The 19,014-nt window shown below is 37.0% G+C and overlaps 1 protein-coding gene across 2 annotated transcripts; it reads left to right on the forward strand.

The window, feature by feature from the left end:
- Positions 1-1,601: 1,601 nt before the first annotated feature.
- LOC121865750 lies at positions 1,602-18,668 on the forward strand. Of its 2 annotated transcripts, XM_042365299.1 has the most exons (7): positions 1,602-1,880; positions 5,795-5,935; positions 7,919-8,073; positions 9,673-10,546; positions 11,838-12,020; positions 16,755-16,898; positions 18,094-18,668. In XM_042365299.1, exons 2-7 carry the CDS (start codon positions 5,834-5,836, stop codon positions 18,187-18,189), a joined length of 1,554 nt encoding a protein of 517 aa, XP_042221233.1. In that variant the 5' UTR covers positions 1,602-1,880; positions 5,795-5,833; the 3' UTR covers positions 18,190-18,668. The 2 variants fall into 2 exon arrangements, with proteins under 2 accessions (XP_042221233.1, XP_042221234.1); XM_042365300.1 differs by lacking the exons at positions 1,602-1,880; positions 5,795-5,935 and adding an exon at positions 6,955-7,090.
- Positions 18,669-19,014: the final 346 nt, after the last annotated feature.

The raw sequence follows: 19,014 nt of genomic DNA on the forward strand, positions 1-19,014 counted from the left end.
GTAATTTAATTCCACCTAATTTTAGACAAGAAATATCACAGGTTGGTAGGAGAAACATCTCTGGTTGGTATGGTAATAATGTTAAGGGTTAGTATGGTAATAATGTTATGGTTTGGTATGGTAGAACTCTCATAGTTCAGTAAGGAAAAAATATCATTCAAAATATCACGGAATGGTAGAGGAAAAATATTTGTTTCCCACACTTCTAATTTGTTTTAATTTTCTCGTATTCTTTTGTTTTCTTCGTGGCATTGAACCTTAGCAGCCATTTCTTCGACCACCCTTGAAGCTGATAGAGATCTTTCTGTAGCTCTTCACAGTCTGTTTGGTTCTTAATTTCCCTGAATAACTTGGCATTATCCGCAAACATATGTATGGAGGAGTGTACAGCTTCTGGCATGTCATATATAAAGCAAACAAACAACAACGGGCCCAGTACCCTGCTCTGTAGTACCCCGCTTTCCACGGATACAAATGAAGATTTCGTGCCATTAATCACCACATACTGCTTGCGATGCTGCAGAAAGTCTCCTATCCACACTAGGACATTCCCCGAATCCCGTACCCCTCCAGTTTAATTCTCAGCCTTTTATGGGTGGGGTACGCTGTCGAAAGCCTTGGCAAAATCCAGGTGTATATTATCATTACCTTGAGTAATTGTGTCAAGCAGGAGCGTCCCAGCATAAAACCGTGATGGGGGTCCTTCACAATGTTGTTTCGTAGTTGATGTTCCATCATGACATCTCTTATGATGCTCTCTAGTACTTTACATACTATGCTGGCCAGGTTCACGGGTCTACAAATATTCGTAAAGTGATGATCATCCTGCTTGAATATAGGACTCACATAAGCCATTTTCCGGTCACTGGGGACGTTTTGGTCATCCAGGCATTTACAGAGCAGGATCTTAAGGGGATGCACCATATCAGATTTAACTGTTACTTGGTCCATGATAAAAGCAGGCCGAGGTTCAAATATCACAAGGGCGATTACGACGGGATGGAGGAGGAGATGAGGGGTATTCATTGGCCTGGCTTGAGATACAAGAACGCAGACACTACGCTGAATATTATAACCAATAAAGTGAATTATTTGATTAATAAATGTATACCCAAGACCAAACCCACTGGATCCAGGAATACAAGGAAACCGTTAAGCATGAACCATGCCTACCATAGTTTTTATTTTAGGAATTAGGATTTGTTTCATAACCAAACTGAATAGCACAAACTGACAAAAGATGATCCAAAAACTTGGTGAATCCTCGCATCCACGACGTGCCCACTTTAAGTCAGCTCTGTTACACCACCCACGGATCATAATATACTCTTTAGTCCTTGACACTACCAGTGTATGCTTCATGTCAATACCACTCAAGTAATAAGGGTACCATTGTTGTTAAATGTTACCACTTCAACTCTACTGAACGTAATTAGAATATTTTGTTAGTTTTATATTATTTTGGTAAAAATGGGATTATCTGGTAGTTACCCGAACACAATGATGAAATATTGTTGTTAGTCCTCGCACCGGACCACTGTTACCAGACGTCATCGATTGGTAGACGACAACAACACGGGGCTAGTGTGAGTCAGGCTTTAGACCCCTATCATATTGTGTCGATGGATACACTTTCAAGTGTCTGTAGTTTTGTTAAACAATAGGAAAAATATAAATGATTATTAGTTGTCGGATTGTAAATTATAAAATAACTTTTTACATAAAATCATGTACTTTATTAATAAAATGAAATACGATTGATGATAATGTAACCTTGGTTTAAAGAGAGCAGACATTGTGTTGGTGAAGCTGAGTCCCTGGAGTATGAAGACTCTTAATGTAGTGTTCAACTGGCGGTGTGACCACTAGAGTGAAACAAGGTAATGCAACACTGTTAATGATGTGCCATACATTATTAAATCTAAATGCAAGTAATGGTTCCTTACAACTTACCAGGAAATGCTATCAGTGTTACTGTAATTCTGAATGCAGCAAAAATGACGTCTTAATATTTACCATAGTATTTAATCATTTACGCCACTTATTTGCCGTTCGAGCGATTGTCCTATCCAGTGTTCGTATTGGAGGAAACCCTGGTAGATTTATAGATAAGCACCGTTATTTCTTTGGATATTGGAAGCATAATGTGTTGTCTAATGGTAGACCCTGCTGCCAGCACCACGAACACTGTGACCAAGTCCCAGGTTGCTCTTCTGACTTTCTGCCTCATTTACACACAATTGCAGGGTCTCTATTGTTTCTCTTACCATTGACAACACAACATACAGGTATATATATTGTTTCTCACTCTTGATCTTTGTTTTATTTTTTGTTTATTATTATTATTATTATCATTATTGTTATTATTATTATTATTATTATTATTATTATTATCATTATTATTATTACCCAAGTGACCTGTGCCCTGGTGGGCTAATCCCCGTAAAAAATAAAAATAATAAAATATGTTTATCCTATGGTATTTTATGAGTTTCGAACGAATTTGATATTCATTTCTGCCGGAAATCATCACTTTTTTTTCTTCTTTTTTTTAACCCCCTTCCCCGTCAACAATCTAAGGGAAATACTTGGAATTTTTTTTTTTACTAAATCACAAATAAAATACCAAACAACCAACCCAACCGTGGAATTTGAAGAATTTTTTTTTATGGGATTATTTCAAAACTGACTTTTATTTTTGTCGAAAATCACTCGTTTGTGATTTAGCCCCCCCCCCTTTCCATATAACAATACTGGGAAAGAGTGTGGGCATTCAGATTTTTTGGTGGGGGAGAGCATAAAAACGAGTGATTTGTGGATTATACAGTACAACCAAACTAAACCTTACCTAACCATCTAACCGCGGACCCACGGTGGCCCTGCCCCCGTACCCCCACCCCCCCGATGGCCCTGCCCCCAGAGGCCTTGCCACGGGCCCTCGGTGGCCCTAGGTGGGGGGCGAAGGCCGTATGCTAGATAATAACCCAGAGTCGCGTGGTCACATTAATATAAGGAGCCGTTTCTTACCTTACTCAGGGTCAGAGTTAGAGACAGGTGCTCTGAGTGTATTCTTTTTAAAATTCAATAACTTCATTATTATAAATTTGCAACGGAAGTGTTTATAAGAAATTGATAATAGAAAGAAATAGTTCTATCGATTGAGTGAAGTGAATTTCCGGAATTCTTTGGTTGCTGTAATCTGCACAATTACCCCCTAACATAACCTGGGTAGCACCTCTTCCGTTTCTTACTGTTCGGCTGAAGAAAACTGTGGTTACACCGCCAAATGTGTTCTTCTTCGTGCAGTGTTACACTAATTATTACACTTTCGGCAAATAATTTGTTCAGTAATACTCAGTGTTTTCTAAAAAAAAAATAAAAATTGCCTCACTATTTTTCTGATGAAACTCGGCAATTGACGTAAAATTATCTCTTATCACAATGTCAGCACAGCTCTTCCACCTGTTCAGCCATATCTCGTACTGAAAATTCAAACTTCTACTCCCGACGCTCCCACGCATTGTTCATTGGCTAAGACAAAAAACTCTTGCCCAATAATAAGTCTCCTATCACTATAGCCAATAAGAAACTCCCACACCACATCCCGCATATGCACCGCAGACGCTTAAGAAGCGAAGTCGGAGGTAAGGAGCACTGCGGGAGGGGGGTGTCAGGCCTTCTCCACCAGATGTAAACAAATCATGGCGACACTTGTGACTGACCAAATCTAATAATATTGAAAAATTAATATCTCGGTTACCCATAATTTCCGGTGGAAATATCATAGAAGAAAAATGTCTTAGAATTGTCTAAACATTATGAAATGAATATTAATAACAGCGAGAGAAAGACCGGTGCTTTACTATAAATTCACCAAAACCAGGGACTGGGAAACCTGTGATTGTTGGTAGGGTCACACTGGATATGTTAGTAGTACCTACCGGTAGGATAACGCCCTTCTTGTGTGTGTCCGGGCTGAGGTTTGAACCTTTTGACGTATTGGTGTGAGTTAAGCGTGTTATTCCTGTACCACCAACACCCCTAAACAAGATGCTGCAGACAAGATAAAAGGTTAATATTTAGAAGTTGCCATCACCTACTTATAAAGGGAGAAAGAGGTAACAAACTAAAATTAATTTATTCGAGAACGTTTTTGTCGGAATTGTTTATTTTTTGAGTATTTTAACTAATAAAATTACCCTCAATACGTATTAGTTGTTTAATGTGGGCAGGGCTTTGAAGTATAGGTAAAATATGGTGTTCCCAGGTGGTCACCCATCCAAGTACAGTACTAACCAGACCCAATTATGCCATAATTCTGTCAGTAAAATTTCACTTGTTGCCATGCTACAAAATTTGAGAATTTTATGGTGAAGGAGACAGTTAGCACCAGAAATAAAATATGTAATTGAACCAAAATTTCGGGAGATGCTCTTTGTATGATACTGAACATAAAAATGGAAGTGAGAATGCACAGAACCTATTAGAATGTGGCCTAACCTACCTAACCTTGGTACATATTTGTTTAATGGCTGTGGCTCCTTTTTGCATAAGAAAGGAAGGTCAGATTTGAATAAAACACACCGAAATACGCACAAAAAACTATTCTCATAACAATTTCAACTTTCAAATCACTGTTGAAGCCTAACCTAGTCTAACCAAACTTAACCAATCCTAGAATAACCAAATACGAAAATATTGCCGCAGCCACTAAATATTAACCCTAACCTTACCAAACCTAACCTAACCTCACCTACCTTGCTAACCTGTGCATTATCATCATCATCCAAACAACATCTCTAGAAAAAATGAATGAATTCAATCCAATATAAATCGTAATGAACACACCTGATGAGATTGTTGATCGTTTCTCAACATGCACTGTAAATAAAAACTGTGGACTCTCCCATATATCAGACTATGTGAACCAAAACATAGTCACCATGGGAGATCTTATGGCACCATAATTACGGTAAATATTTTATTTCTTCATCTACAAAGCATGAAAAGAGTGAAATTACATCTTTCGTGCCCTTATGTTAAATGAAAAAAATGTGTTAATTAATTTAGGAAATTTCTATATCCAGGTTAGCTTATTTTCATATCTTTAACATTCATTAAGTGAGGGATACCTGTTCCAAGGTAGATAACCTTTGGACCCATATAATGTGTGTATAAAGTTATAGGTCTCACTGCTTCCATTTTGGAAGCAGTCAATAGTACGAGTAATACTGTACCAAGGTGGACAACCTTGGGACCCATATATTATGTGTATATAAAGTTTCAGGTCTCTAACTTCTTTCATTTTGGAGCTATGGTTGGATCAGACACAGGCATGTCGTTTTATTATTATAGATTCTTCAATAGTATTGTTTTACTTGATTTAGAAGTGTTCATGCATATCTTATAATCCTCTACATGAGCAACCTCTCTTATTAATCACAGTAAAATTGAGTTATTCAACAATGGATAACATGTAAGATTACACTGCGCAAAAGTACCCAAGTGAGGAGGTCATATTAAATTTGTATATCTAATTTCAACTGGGTTAAAAGATTCTAAATGATTACCGTCGGCGAGATTGCAACCAATAACTAATATATCCAAAATGGATCAATCAGAATATGCCTTAGTGTTGTAGCAAACTTTAAGTTTACTTAGCATCAAATGTAGAAGCCTAGATCTGGGGTTTGTGATCATTGAAGACTTCCTTGATGGTAGACTGCTTGCTAATTATATAAGTGAATGTCATTTGTCTTCTTTGATCAGTGAAGTCTATTATTTTATTTTGCAGTTTTACAGTCATACCATTGAGCTTTGCATTTCAAGTAAGATGCCACCTCGCCGTCAACCAAGGCAGCTGTTGTGGTCTTGCATCAGCTCAACCAGTGAGATGGTTATAGCACAAACTCTCTCCTCTCCAGAACCTGTTCAGGTAAGTTCATATCCATAACTAGTGTTTCATTTTAATGGTGCGGTTTCATAACAGAACCTTTAATTAACCCGAAAAGTGATTAAATGAGCTTAGAGACAGTCTTACAGCCTTATCTTCAGCTTTTTTCTCTTTTTTTACCCCTGAATTTGTAAAGTACAACAGATCTTCAGCAAAGTTTGGTATTATGGTACACTTATAATTAAACTTCCACTATTCTGTTTTGAGTTATTGACTTGCTTGTTCTCACATTCAGTGAGTCAAACTGCTTAATCCCTCCGGGGTCACACATGCATGGGGAAAAATCTAAATCTAAGTATGTCAGTTGTAGCAGTGTGGTCCTGGGCAGAGTGATCTCAAGTGGCAAAATTTGAAATCTTAATTCAGTTGTCAAGCACTGTTTTAGATGCAGCAGTATAGTCCTAATATTCTAGCCAAGATATTAGACCTCCTGAAGGCTATACTGTACAACTTGACATTGATGCTTGGAAGTGTATTACAAATGATACTGCAGTGCACTATTTAGAGAGAGAATGTTCGAAGCATTTTTTAAGAAAAGTTGGCAAACAACTTTTTCCAAAGTATTTGGGTATACAGTATTGAAATTTAATATTTTGTTTGCCACCCTTGATTTTGTAATTTTCTTGCCAAAATTACTAGAACAAAATGGCCAACTTTGGCTGCAATGGAAAATTTAGAATGACCATGACTTCTCAATAGGAGGATAAAGCCATGATTTTTGCATCAAATACCATGTTTTTTATGCCTACCAACACACATCAGAATAGAGTTATGTTCAATATGCTGTACTGTACAGTATATGGATGAAACCAGTGGGAGTGGCATTTCAATTGAAAATGGCCTTGTCTAAATTTTAGAAGCACAAGTACAGCAAAAGAAGTCATTAGTGTGATTTATTCTTTATTTCTATATACAGGTGTATATATATGGTACTTATGATTATTTATTAACTCCTTTAAGCACATAGCTCATATTTTGTACTACTGTACTCCTTTTTTAGGGTTATATGTGTGGTGGGATGAATTTCAAAACATGCATCTTCTTCGTCTTTCTAACAAGATTGGGATATAGCTGTTACTTTTACTACCCGTCTTGAAGCCTCTTACCTGAGAAAATATGAGGGAATGCCAGAAAAAGGTTCGGCAGTGAAAAATTTGGTTCAGTTTTCATTAATATATCATCTTACTCCAACAGCATCCAGTCACTCATTCGTTTCCTGTAAAGTTGCCCATGTTAACGGTGTCGAGGGTGGAGTTGTCCAGCCACTCGTGCACGCTATCTCCCACTTATCTCTCACAATTCACTTCCCACTCTTAATTTTTCTTAATTAAAGTTTATTTTCTTCATTTCTAAGTTGTATTAGAGCATTGAAATGAAATATCCACAACTTTTATGCTTATATAACAATGGCACATGTACAGGCTTCTCACACCTAACTAGCACCTGTGTGTTATAGTGATTTCTGGACTTGATATTTTCCCTCACACAATATACCTCTAGCCTTATTTTTTTTCTTCTTATATCTTTATATTATTGTATTGTATACATTCTTGGCCACACACAAGTTACCATCTCACTAATTGTCAGCATCTACCCACACATGTTTAAAAAAGAATTGTCATGTGTATGGTGCCTTATGAGCACTGTTTCCATAAATGAGTTTTGACTACCTTCACCACTGTAAGGATCAGTTAAAGAGTAGTACATCACCCAGAGGCTGGTGCAATAAAGATACAGTACGACCAGATGAGCTTTCGCAAATTAAGAACTTATGATTCGACAATATAATGTGCAGGTGATGGAGTTTAGTTTAATTTGGTATTAAATGTCTGTAGATTTAGTAATTCCATGAACATGGATTGTTTATTAGTACTATATTTTGTAAATGAAACTCATCAAAATTTATTTTTTAATCCTAAATGTAATAAACTATTTGACTGGAAAACGTACTTATTTGCCTTGCAGGAGATGAGCACACGGAAGTTACTGCTCAAATATGTGCCACCGATGCTGATACAAGATGTCCTTCACAGTGTCTTGTGGCGGCTAACCTTACATCATTCAGTACATGCCTCACCTGCTGTCTTGTCATGTCTTTTACGTATTCTGCTTCATCCTCAGTAAGATTTATGAATACACATTCTTTGGATGGTTTTTACAAAATAAAAATATATAAAGTGCGCACAAAATATTGTAGTTAAATTTTCACCTACATTCTTACACTAGTGTATATGTTGCACCCATGATTATTAGCTGCACTGGTAACTATGAACACTCGCTCTAAAAAAAATTGTAAAAGGTTTTGTGTGAGACAATATAACATAACGGACGAAAGATTTTGATAACCCTACCAAGACAACAGGAGCTGCAGTGTTCATTTTGAAATTCATCTGACCCCTCTTTGAAGATAGTACATATTTCTGTAAAGTGGAAATTAACATTCCACAGATTTAACATAGACAAGGAATTTTATAAACACACACAGTATACAGTGCAGGGGGTCCCCCGGTTATGAACGGGTTCTTTTCCTGAGGACATTCGTAAGCCGGAATACATGCTACAAGCGTACCGTACTTACAAAACAATGTTTAAAATCCCACTATATCATAACCTAAGTCTTTATATACATCTAAAATCATTTAATTTAGGACAAAAGAAGAAATAGAATGACAAAATACAATAAATGAAAGTAAAAATAAGTCATCAGGTAAATAAAATACAGAACTGTAAATTTCAAGTTTAGCCTCGTTCGCATTGGCGGGCATTCGTAAGTCAGACGTTCGTAAGTTGGGGACCTCCTATACCTGTATTTTATTTTTTTCGCTCGTCTGTATACTGTATTGTTGAAATTAGTTCATGAATCACATTATAAAATTTAGTCAAATAACAGTGAAATTTAGCTTAACTAATAATTACTTTACTCTACTTTAAAATATATGCATAGTAAATATTCATATTGGAAATAAAAAGCTTCAATACAAAATAATATAATACAGTATGGCAACACTGCATAGAGGCATGTTTCCTGAAGGGTTGTTTTACTCCTCTTTCCAAAGGTGATATTCATTTTTTGTGGAAATGAGTTTTAACCCAAAATACAAGTATCTGCACTTTATACTGCATTACTCGAATAGTATTTACAAATTTAAACACCACATTCAGAAAGGACATAAAGATACTGTAGATAGTTATTGTGTGGCAGATAATTTCATTGTGTACTGAGTGACCCCTCACCATCCACCCCCTTATACTGGAGTGGCATAGTCCACTGTCAGAATTTCCCTTTTAAAATTATCATGTTTACAACATGGAAATTAGTGTGTAATATCTTTAAGATGTGATTACTTTTTTTGGTAGGTTGTATGGTCTAGTTTGAACAGGGTCTGATTTCATATTTCTAGATTTTAACAGAAGACTCAGTTGTGAGGAGACATATTTTGATTATGCTGTACAGTACATTAATAAAAGAATGCATTGCTATACCATGGACAGGTAATAAACTATTTGGGGGAAATAACTTCAAAACAGCATTTAAGTGAAATTATGCAGTGTAGACATATGGAAGAACCAAAAATGAGTGTATTGTATTGCAAAATACCTGTACAACATAAAATATGCTTACTTTTACAAATACCCTATGTATACTACACTCCTGTGCACGCACACACATAAACACACATATAAGATTATTTAAGTTTGTTTATTTTTATTTTTTCCAGAATGACAGATCTCCAGCTATCAGATCTAGGTTATGTTGGATCTGTAGAATTAGAAACTCTTGACAAGGTGGAGACAACACTGATGCAACTGTTGCCTGCTATGACAAAATTGACAACGTTAAACCTGTCAACACATAGAAACAAGATCACGCTCCCATCGTGCTCCACAGGCATTCTGCAGGTCTTAGGGCGCTCATGCCCTAACCTCAAGCTTCTCAATCTGAACAATAACAACCGTGTTAGTGGCGAAGGACTATTACATTTGTATCCAACTGACCATCAACCAGGTTGCATCGAACTAGAGAAACTCTTTATACAAGATTGTAGTGTTGAACCAGAAGATGTGGCAATGCTTATTCATTTCTTTCCAAACTTACAACTTGTAGGTTACAAAGAACTTGGTACATCTTTGCAGATATTGAAGTCCCAACCCAAAAAGTTTGGCCGAAAGAGACGACGGTGTCAGTACAATCTGAAGCTTACTCATGTTGATAATTCTATGTCAAGAGTACAAAAATGTGATGGTGAAATAGTGGACTTTATATGTGAAACATGTCCTGATATAGAGAATTTAAAAATTCGTGTGTGTGATGAAGATGTGGGAGAACTTGGCAAGTTACAGAAACTAAAGCACCTGGAGCTCAGATTTTACACTGGGGTGCATCAGCCCATCAGCAGCTGCACAGAAAATCATCTGAGGACCAATGGGTGTCACTTATCATCCCTCACAATATACTGCAATCGGTTGCATTCTCACCATGTACAGATAATAGCTGAAAATTGCACCAGTTTGACTAAACTATTTTTACATGCAAATGTGGCAGTTGTGGACAGAGTTCTCGAATCAGGTTCTAGCAGACTTAGCAAGTTAGAGGTAAGGAGTTTTCTTAATGAATTTTTATTTAGCAATAGTACTGTTTTAAGGGATTACATGGAGATCATTTGGGTTTGCATTTGGCAATTTCTATTACTACAGGTTGAACTTTGATTTAACGGCATTGACGAGACCTAGACCATGCCATCAAATCGAAATATGGGGGGGGGGGGCATCGCTGACGAAACTATTGCATCAAACTATCAAGATTGTCATATTTGTCATAATATTTTAGGTTAGAAATTATAAAAGTTTCAGAGATGGTATTGATATTAATATGGAGTAATTTTGTAATAAAAACTAATAAATTTAAACAAATAATTGTTTTCTCTATATAATTCAAGTCTGAGTATGTAAATAAACACCTAAACATGTACAGTACTTTCCATGGGACGTAAATCAGTCAGGGTATTATAGTCTACCCAAGTAAAACCATGTTTTCTAATACAGAGGAAAGGTGTAGAAATTACAATACTCAAATGTGGCTTAGAAATAAAGAAAATATAATAGAAAACTGTAAAGTAAGAAAACTGACGTGCAAGGGTGTGTATGTGTGGGAAGTGAACTTATGTATGGAGGCAGTGAGCACTGAGTTGTAACTGCATCTCGACTTGTCAGTCGGCAGTCTCAATCCACTCGGTTCCTACCCCAGATGTGATGTCACAGCATACTGACACACACACACATACACACATCTCGGAGTCAGCTAATGACTGCCTAGCTGATCTGTGTCGCGTGATGTCTTGATTTGGCTACATTTGCACTTAAACAACTGAGCAGTGATTAAAGCAGTTCATATGGAGACACAGTATACACTACAATAATATTTATTAACTTCTGATAAATACGCTACAATATTATTTACTAGTGCCCAAGATAGATCCCATGGTAAGCAGGTAGAGGAACTAGTGGAAATTACAGGCGGACTTTTCAAAAAAAAAAATCCACGATCTATAAAATCAAGGTTCAACCTGTAAATCTCTCTTTGTAACCAGTAATTTTCAGCATCCTTCCAGTTCATAATTACTGTGATAGTAATTTACTTAAATTGTTAAAATCTCAACAGTGCTATTAATGTTTTGAGGTTCAGTATGTTAGCCACAGCCTGATGCACCCTTAAAAAAAGAGAACTAGGCTGGAGCTTATTTGTAAAATTGTCAGAAGTAAAGCTATCTCCAAACTGCTTAGTTATGTCTTCTGTGTGAGATTGATGTATTTGTATCAGAAAGTAAAACCTTTAGTTACTGTTTAATAATAATTACCTCATACTGATGCATAATTCCTATTTCAGGTGTTAAGTTTACGACTGGGACATGACGAACTGATCATGAGTCCCGCAGCATGTGAGCTGGCACTGTTCCTACTGAGTGAAGCTCGCCTCATTCAAGAGTTGTTCTTATTAGTGCGCTCCCCTGGTGTTCATCATGACTTTATGAACACCCTCCTAGTAGTTAATCCTCTCTCCCATTTAAAGGTTTGTGAATTTTACTTATTTAAGAAGGCAGTACATCCTACCCTAAAGTCAGTCTTTTATTTTTTCCTTATTGCCATAATATATTGCAGTAGCTATGTAGAGTCCTAGTCATTCACTGGTATTCTTTCGTTGTTTCTGGCAGGTATTTCAGTTATATTTTGTTATTTAAATCCAAATGTCATTTTATGCTGAATTGTACAATATGAACTGCTGCTTTTGGCTGGTGCTGAGAATGAGGGATGGATCCCACCCTTTGGTAGAATATAAGTGCAAAGAAATTGTCACATCTTACCTACCAGGAAGTTAGTTACCTTACAAAACATTGCTTCTCTGGGATAGAGGATTCAACAGAATTTTACCTCAAGAAGCTATAAAATTGGTCTTTGAATTTTGTTTAAGCTGTGGATGAAGATACAGTACTGTAGTTGCATTTCAACTGGGAAATAGTACACAAGACTGTCTAGTAGGTGTCTCTTAACCCCTTAGGGGGCAGAGTTTGGTATGGAGGAGGTGGTGATGTGCCTTCCAGTCCTTGGATTGTAGTTGACCTAGAAAAGAGACATTGGTTGAGGGCTTTCCAAATGTGGGACTATTATGGGTAATAATTACCCCTTCAGGGATTTCCTCTGAATCCAGAGACACTCCACAATTTATGTTAAGGCATCACCGCCACTACAGAATATTACCTCAGAAGGTTGGACAATAAAATATCTGGTCCTGGCCCTTTTCACTGAAGTGGACATTGGAAAGTGTTGGAATTCCTAATGACACTGGTGATGATGTATAGAAAATCACCAGTATTGTCTAAAACAGCCTCGCAAGTGGTGTGGTGAAGATTCCTTTCCAAGCAGTAAAAGTTTGAAACACAACAGGCATGGTTAGCTTTCTAAACAATACTGGTAGCTGTACTGTATTGATATGCCTTGTGAATGTTTTCTGGATGTCCTCTGGAGGGAGATGGAAGCTGTTGATGGAATCAATAAAATGCAGCAGTTCTTGTAGTGAGGGCTCTCCATCTGTTTGTAAAGAGGATGTGAAAAGTGAAATTGGTTTCCATAGGCCTCATGCCCCATTAGGGGCACTGCATATACAAACACACAGAGGCAGTGTGGCAGACACTACCATATCTGCCTTCATTTTTCCACAACTAGCGATACTTAGGACAGAAAACTTGGAAGATGTAATTTCCCACCTTACTGGCAAGACTCACAATTTTGAAATGTGAAGATTTATTGTTGTACTGCATTTTCAGCTAATGTTATGCCTAAATCATAGAGGAAATACCTGTGAAAAGTGGTGCATTTACCTGTATTGATTTATAATGAACTGTGTTGTTCTTTGAGGACCATGAGTAGAAATGTTTAGGTTCACCTGCATAAACTTTACCAGTACATTCCCTTTGTTTGACACAGGTTCCCACATGTAAGTGTCTTCACTGATGAAACAAAGGATGAGCTGTTTACTCACTCACTGGTTCAGTGTAATCCAAATTGATAGCTTTGTTTTGCTTACTTGGTGTGTCGTGAGAGAACTGCATAATCGTGGTTGGTGCTGGCAGACAATATATTATGTTGCCATCTATTGAGTTGTGTGGGGGAACTACATTTTCATCAGCTGCCTTCATTTTATATTTATTATTAAACCTTTAAAACCTTAGCTCACAACTTTTTTTTAGGCATGATCTTTTTCTTCTTTTTTTCAGATGTTTACTTACAAGGGAATTAACACTCAAAATATTGTGTTACAATTCTTATTACTTTAGTAAAATCAGTACTATATATTGAGAGTAGCTTTGGTAATTATCCCCAAATAATTCGCTGATACAAGAAATTATGAAAAAAATCGCAATTATAATGACAATCTGTATGCTAAATAAATCATTCTATTTGTAACTAAAACATTTTGATAGAATTTACATGCAAAAAAAGGCCATTCACAAGAAAATAAGACATTTCTTTGAAGAAATAATATTTCCAAACATTGTAAAATTTCTTTTGGTGTTCAAGATGATTTAGAATGTATGGGAAAAGAAGAAAAATCAAAGAGAAATGAGTACCCTGAAATTACTATCAGTTTTCTGTCTCTATTCTTTGGTAAACTACACTAAATGTAATGTGGAAACTTTTTTGACAATTGTTTTCAAAAAATCACAAACAAAAACATGGATATAATACATTCGCTTATATAAATGTGTAAATGAAGTAATTATCTAATCAAAGATAAACAAGACATCATACCATACAGAGGCATTACTGTATCATTCAGGCTCCCCTAAATGTTTGTGGAAGTGTGATAAACACAAAAACAAGGTACTACACATAGAGCAACATCACAATCAGAACAATAATATCTGCTTTCTCTTCGGATTTTCTTCCCATTTGCATCACATTTTCGAGGGCACAGGGCACATCATCTTGTTGGGGCTTTCTTCTTTTCACTTGCAGGCAGAATTTCTGGAAAGTGTCTTCCAGTGAGACGAAGTCCTGCTGATTTGGAGTCAAGCTCAGGTGTATGGTATTTCAGCTAATCTGCTCAGTGATACTTATTCTGTACTGGAAAGGAGTACTTGTCCCTCCTGATTTCATATAAAGGAGGTAAGGGTTCCACACTGCCAAATCTATAGGATGCATAAATATTTTCTCATAGAACTTCTTCCCTCACTTTCTTAGTACAGGATATTCTACCAGGTATTGATCCACTTTATCTACTCATCCAATTGTATTATTATAGTCCATTACTGCTTGTGATTTCATCTACACTTCACCTCATTTTTCCACACTCACCATTTCTGCCTTATTGATTGTTTAAAATAGAGAGATATCTTTCTTGTTTTTCTAATGCACAGCAATGATATGAGTTTTCCTCTAGTAAATGATACAATCTCCCCTTTCTTTAGGTTTTCTTTGGGAATATCAATGGACATGTCCTTTCTTGTGAGTTCCATACAAATCAGTATTTTGACTTGTAAGAATGTCTGCTAGCTGTGGAGATGCTTAGTAATTATTCACATTGAGACAATATCCTTTATTCACCAAAGGTTTGATAAGTGTCATTACTACCTGTGATAACATTGGAAGATCTTTGTTATCATTATCAATAATTGTACCTTTCCCTGTATATATCATGAAAGACAAAAGCACAAAAATTTATTCACTAGAAGTTGGTAGACAAGCCATATTTTATTCAGTTTAGGATTTGGATGGATTTGAGGATCATACTTTCCATTATCTACAGAGTGAAAATATAGGTACAGGTATGTATTGTTTTACTTAACAAAACCTGTTGAAAGACAATGCTTGTTGAAAAAAAAAATTGTGGACAGCATGGAATTCTTTGACCAATACAATGATATTTTGGGTTTCTTGACAATGCCTTGTAAAATAAGAAGCCCTAAAAATAGTACTCTAATTTCACCACTTATAACAGGTACTATTTACTTTTTTGAATGTTATGTATCACAGAAGTATCAGCTAACTTGTGCTGCAAACCTATTAGTGTCAAGTACTATATGATCATTTCTACTAGCTCATCATCAAGGTATACATTCAAACACTGTACTGCTAAAACATTCTTCATCTTCAAACTCATGGTTGATATTTGTGTCACCTTCATAAGGAAATAGTGGAGCAGGTTCATTTGTTGGCAGGGATGGATTTACCTTCTTCTGTCCACGAGCATCAGCCATACTGTCAGAGTCAGAGGAAAGTTCATCCTCTTGTGTATCTCTCACCATAGTGTCCTGGAAAGATGTGATCCTACCAAACATTGCAGATTTTCACTTGGTACTCTGGTTTCCTCCTGTACTAATAATGGAAAATACTTGTACAGTATAGGACATACTCATCAGATACATTGGGGGAATTAACCCTTGGGCTTCGGGCTATGGTCGATATAACCCCCCACGCATTCCTTGCTGGTATATTTGGGAACATTTAAAAACAGTTCATCTTACTGGCCATACATGATATAAACAGGAAATAAATACATATCCTTACCACAGGTTGGCAACATGAGCCAGGAAGAGTCAAAAATGTTCATGAAGTGATGTGTGTGTGTGACTCAGTTGTAACGAGGTATACAACACTAATTTGTAGGCAGTATGAGTTACAGGACACTTGTTTAGCTACTGTATGTTATTACTGTTTACACTTTTAATAATCATTATTACTACTACAGTTTTTGATCACTATACTAGACTTGTGCTTGGGGGATTGGAAACACATGGGTAAGTGAGTCAAGTTCAAGGGCGAGATTCCTTCAGCACAAAACTTGAGAAGAGACTAGGAGGTTCTTATGTGTGAGTGATTGAGTGAGTGAAGGATTAATACCTATGTACTTGGCAACATAATCTAGCCAGGCCCACCCTTTTTATTCAAATAGGCCCGCGAAAGATCAAAATATCATATGACATGACCCGAAGCTCTACAGGCACACGTCATATGACGTGACCCGAAGCCTAATGGGTTAAACAAGCCAATGGCTTCCTTTCCCTTTTCAAAGTGGTGAATTAAAAAAAAAAGAGAAATGTAATGGGCCTAACCATCAATTTTTTTTTATTTGAATTGGGTTTATGAAGAAGTTGGTAGAGCCAGAGTGTAGCAGAGGAGAGTACAGGACTGTGTTTAATGTGAAGTATGTTGACCTGTCACATATTTATGCTCATGTAGAATGTTTAGATTGTAACAGTATAGTTTTCAACATTATATTTTTATTGATGAATGTGTCATCCAACAGATTTTGATAGCAGATGTTCCTCGAAGAACTCTAGCAGCCCCAATGCTGGACTTAACAATAGAGACTGCATACCTGCTCATTAACAGCTGCCCATATTTACAACTTTTGGGAAATCTTATTTCCTGGAATGTAACTCCTGAAGAGGTTAGTGATCATTATTATTCACAATAACTTTTTCACTAGCTGAGGTCTTTTTCAGAAGCTATAAGTAAGAATAGCTGTTGGGAAGCACACAACTATCAACCATATTATAATACTTCATGGTTGTTTATGGGGATGTGAGTATGAAACTTGGACTTGCGGCTTGACTTGGACTCGGATATAATCTGACCTGACGTGGCTCGAGACTTACCTCTCTTGACTTATTACTTGAGACTCATAATATTCTGACTTGTTTCTTGCCTGAAATTAACTGATTTATTTTAAAATTTATTAATACAGGGGGTATCAAGAAAATTTAATGTATTAACTTTTATTCAATGCCATTTCGATTGTGCTTGTTTATCATGGTATGGTATAGTGACCTTAGAAAGTAATTATAAAGGGTAGGATGGAGGTTATGCAAAACAACAATTAGATATATATACACTTTATGATTCGCCCACAACAAATGATGTATTTGAATAATTTAGCAGTGTTGGATTACTTCCTCCAGGGGTTCCTCATTCACACCACTCATGCTTCAGTCATACCACCCTTGCCTCAGTCACACCACCCATGCTTCAGTCACATCACCCATGCCTCAGTCACACCACCCATACTTCAGTCACACCACTCATGCTTCAGTCACACCACTCATGCTTCAGTCACACCACTATGCCTCAGTCGCACCACCCATGCTTCAGTCACACCACTCATGATTCAGTCACACCACCCATGCTTCAGTCACACCACCCATGCTGAGAACTATGAAACTCATGCTGCATCCTTGTGTGCTGAAAAAGGCTTAGGCTGCAGCACACTGGTCACTACATGTCAAACCTTCACCATTGATAAAGTTGAAGAATGCTTTCTCACTTAATTCCACACGAACATATTACAATAGTCTTATAATTTTTTTTAATTCCATTTTTCTGTTATGCAACAGGGATCCAATTGCATTACATAAACCTATCTGATTTTCATTACCGTAGCTACAGGAGTATATTTAAAATATTGATGGTCATGCTTGCTTGTACAATCTTTAGGAGATGATCCATAATTTTCTCTTACGCTGTCCTTGGATTTTTTATTTACACACTGGAAGATGTTATTTTTAATTATTTGAATATTGTTTCTTACAGCTCTGAATATATCCTAGATCATTGCATCAGCCTATACTAGTTATTTTCCTCCACAGGTAGCTGAATTACAGTCTGTGACAAGAACATGCAACCACAATCTTACAGTCATCTACACCCAGTCAAATAAAATGAAAGGCAACTTAGCAGCTTAAACCTGTTCATCAGAATTGTTTACACAAAGCATACAAGATGTGGGTAGACAGTACTCCTTGTTGTATAACGCAGTATTAAATCATTGTACTGTACAGTCTGCGCGGAATGTCAGATCGTGTGCTGAAAAAATATTGATGTTTACGATTATGTTATATAAATAAAGTCAAGTAACATTTACCACTTCAATTAATACTTTGTAGTGTTTCCTCTGCGCTTCAGACAGTCTTTTAGCCTTCGAGGAACACTGTCAGCAAGGTTTTGTAAGAGGTCAGGTGGCAAGTTAGCCCAGGTATCCTTGATGGCTGCCTCTAGCTTCGGGATTGATGATGTGTCAGCGTCGCGCAGATGACGCTTAACAATGGACCACAAATTTTCTATTGGGTTAAGATCTGGGCTACTGCCAGGCCAGTCATTAAAGAAAGGTACCTCACAGTCTTGAGCCACTGTATGACACTTTTAGCAGTGTGGCATGGGGCACCGTCCTGCATGAAAAGGCTTGCCTTAGCTGTATCAAATGATTCAGGTAAGAAATCACTGAGCAGTTCAAGATAGTTGTACTGATTCATCATCTGGTTCTTAGGGAGGATTACTAGTTCACCAACACCATAATACGTAAAGGAAGCCCAAACCATAAGCGAGGCAGGGTGCTTAACAGTCTTTACAGTGTACTGTGGGAGGTGCGCGTCTGAGTGGGGGGGCGGTACACCCTCCCTCCATTACTCCCAGTCACAGAAAACGTAGCCTCATCCGACCATAATACACTCCTCCATGTCTCTAAATCCCACACATTTCTTGCAAAATTTCACTCTATTTTCCTTCTGTCT

Source organism: Homarus americanus, unplaced genomic scaffold (assembly GCF_018991925.1).
Source record: "Homarus americanus isolate GMGI-L3 unplaced genomic scaffold, GMGI_Hamer_2.0 scaffold2235, whole genome shotgun sequence".
In the NCBI taxonomy this organism is placed as follows: domain Eukaryota; kingdom Metazoa; phylum Arthropoda; class Malacostraca; order Decapoda; family Nephropidae; genus Homarus; species Homarus americanus.